This window comes from Tupaia chinensis, unplaced genomic scaffold (assembly GCF_000334495.1).
Source record: "Tupaia chinensis unplaced genomic scaffold, TupChi_1.0 Scaffold000101_1, whole genome shotgun sequence".
In the NCBI taxonomy this organism is placed as follows: domain Eukaryota; kingdom Metazoa; phylum Chordata; class Mammalia; order Scandentia; family Tupaiidae; genus Tupaia; species Tupaia belangeri.
In genome coordinates this window covers 3,478,705-3,480,804 of record NW_006159565.1, presented here as the reverse complement: position 1 = coordinate 3,480,804, position 2,100 = coordinate 3,478,705, and the positions used below count along the sequence as shown (strand labels likewise).

Sequence of the window (2,100 nt, the reverse complement as noted above, 5' to 3'; positions counted from 1 at the left end):
GCACCCACGCACACGTGCCCAGTGTGAGTTGAAGCCACCGAGTCCAGGACTCGAACCGCGGTCGACTACGTGGGAGTCCAGCAACATAGCCATTACAGCTAACTGCTGGGCCCACCCTATCCTTTGATTTTCATGAGTCTGGGTGGTGTGGGGGAGACGAGCCCATCTGAGCCCCTAACCTTTCCCGTTCTCCCACCTTCCCCCAGGCCTACATCCTGTTGGGTCAGTTCCTCCTGATGCACAAGAACGAAGCCGAGTTTCAGAACTGGCTCATCTGCTGCTGCGGCGCCACGGAGTGCGAGGCCCGGCAGACCTCCAACTGTCTCAAGGAGTGGTGCGCCTGCTTCCTGTAGACCCATGGTACCCCTGTAAACGCCCGCTCCGCCACCACCGGCTCCGAGTCATTATTCGTGTTTTTAACTTTAACAGTACACTTGCGTTAGAGAAAGTTGCTCAAGATTATAAACAAGGAGGGGGCTGGATGGTGGCCCAGCAGTGACGCAGAGCTCTGCAAGGTGGAGCCCTAGGGGGGCATCCTCCCCGAACGTGGGGTCCGTTCTGGTGGTGTGAAGACGCTTTTAACTCATAAAAGAAATAAAGACATTTTAAATATCTATATCTAGCTATCAAATCTCTCTCTTTTTACAAGAACAAAGTTACCCCCAAACCCACCCCTTAGAAACCATCACTCACCTTAGATGAATAGCCTACGAAATACCTCCGAGCAAAAGTTCATATGAAGAATGGGTCATTTTATTTTCAAACAAATAAATTTTTAGGTCCCTGCATTAACCACATTGCCACATAACCAATTATCCCAATACGAAGCTGCTTACAACAATAATGTCATCTCACATAGCTCTTTATTATTATTTTTAAAGTAATCATGTTTATTTCTTTTTTATTAATTTGTTTATCTTACATACTTTCACTGAACATCACCACAACATATGAAATGTGATTTTCTAGGGACCAGTAGTTAGCGTAATGGCTATGTCGCTGGACTCCCACGTAGTCGACCGCGGTTCGCGTCCAGGACCTGATGGCTTAAAACTCACACTGGGCGCGTGTGCGTGCGTGCCCCAAGATCCCAAGAGGAGAATGGAGGAGAAGGGATTGTGGTGTGGCCATTCTCCCTGGGGGGTGATTTCTTGCTTTCTCTCTGTCTCTCTGTTTCTCTGTCTGTCTGGCGAGCGCATGTGCCCTATAGCAAAAACTCCTTTCCCCCCAAAAAAGTGATTTTCTAGCCAGAATACACTGTAAAGTGGCTTAATCATACATGTTATTGTCATCAAATAATTTTCCATTTCTTTTTTCATGTATATATATTTTCCCCCTATTTCTCACCCCCTGCCATTTCCCATTTTCCTCCCACCTTGTCTCTGGTATCTGCAGTTGCTTTCCATTCCTTCATTCTTTCCCACATTGTATTGATTCACAAAATATCTTAATTAATCTAAATACTTTCAATAGTAAGTATATACATATCTGGGAACAAAAGTTGACTTTAGGCATGAAACTCTGTGGGTAGAATGAATATACTATAAAATAGCACATAGTTGAGGCTATATAGCTTACTGTGGTTACTAAATGGGTATTTTTTAAATACATTTTTAATTTTGAGAAAGGCACCTTTAGATTTAATAAATCAAAATTTAAAAAAATGTTAAGAGAACTTTGCTTAATACCTAAAGTCAGGAAACAGGTTAGAATTCTGTTTGAATAGTGGGTACATGGACCTGTCCACAACTTGAGAGAAGACAAAACTCCTTAACTCTGGAAAACAAAGCATAGAAGGTCAATAATATTTTTATTATTTTTTAAGAGAGATTTTTTGTATAAGACATGTGCACTCACCGGAAAGATAGAGACAGAGAGACAGAAAGTGAGAAATCACCCCCCAGGGGGATGGTCACGCTGCAATCCCTTCTCCTCCATTCTCCTCTTGGGATCTTGGGCATGCAAGCACACATGCCCAGGGTGAGTTTAAGCTGCTGGGTAGAGGACTTGAACCAAGGTCAACTACATGGGAGTCCAGCAACATAGCCATTACACTAACTGCTGGTCCCTCCTCCATTTTTCTCTAGGGATCTTGGGCAT

The 2,100-nt window shown here is 43.8% G+C and overlaps 1 protein-coding gene across 3 annotated transcripts in view; it reads left to right on the top strand.

Annotated features, from left to right (window-relative positions):
* The window catches only part of BANF2 (BANF family member 2), a 46,924-nt gene extending 46,328 nt beyond the window's left edge, over positions 1-596 (top strand). For all 3 annotated transcript variants that reach the window (XM_006143644.3, XM_006143645.2, XM_006143646.3), the window contains one exon: positions 207-596. In XM_006143644.3, the coding sequence (XP_006143706.1) occupies positions 207-353 (147 nt within the window). In that variant the 3' untranslated portion in view covers positions 354-596. The remainder of the gene's footprint in view (positions 1-206) is intronic.
* The last annotated feature ends 1,504 nt before the right edge of the window (positions 597-2,100 follow it).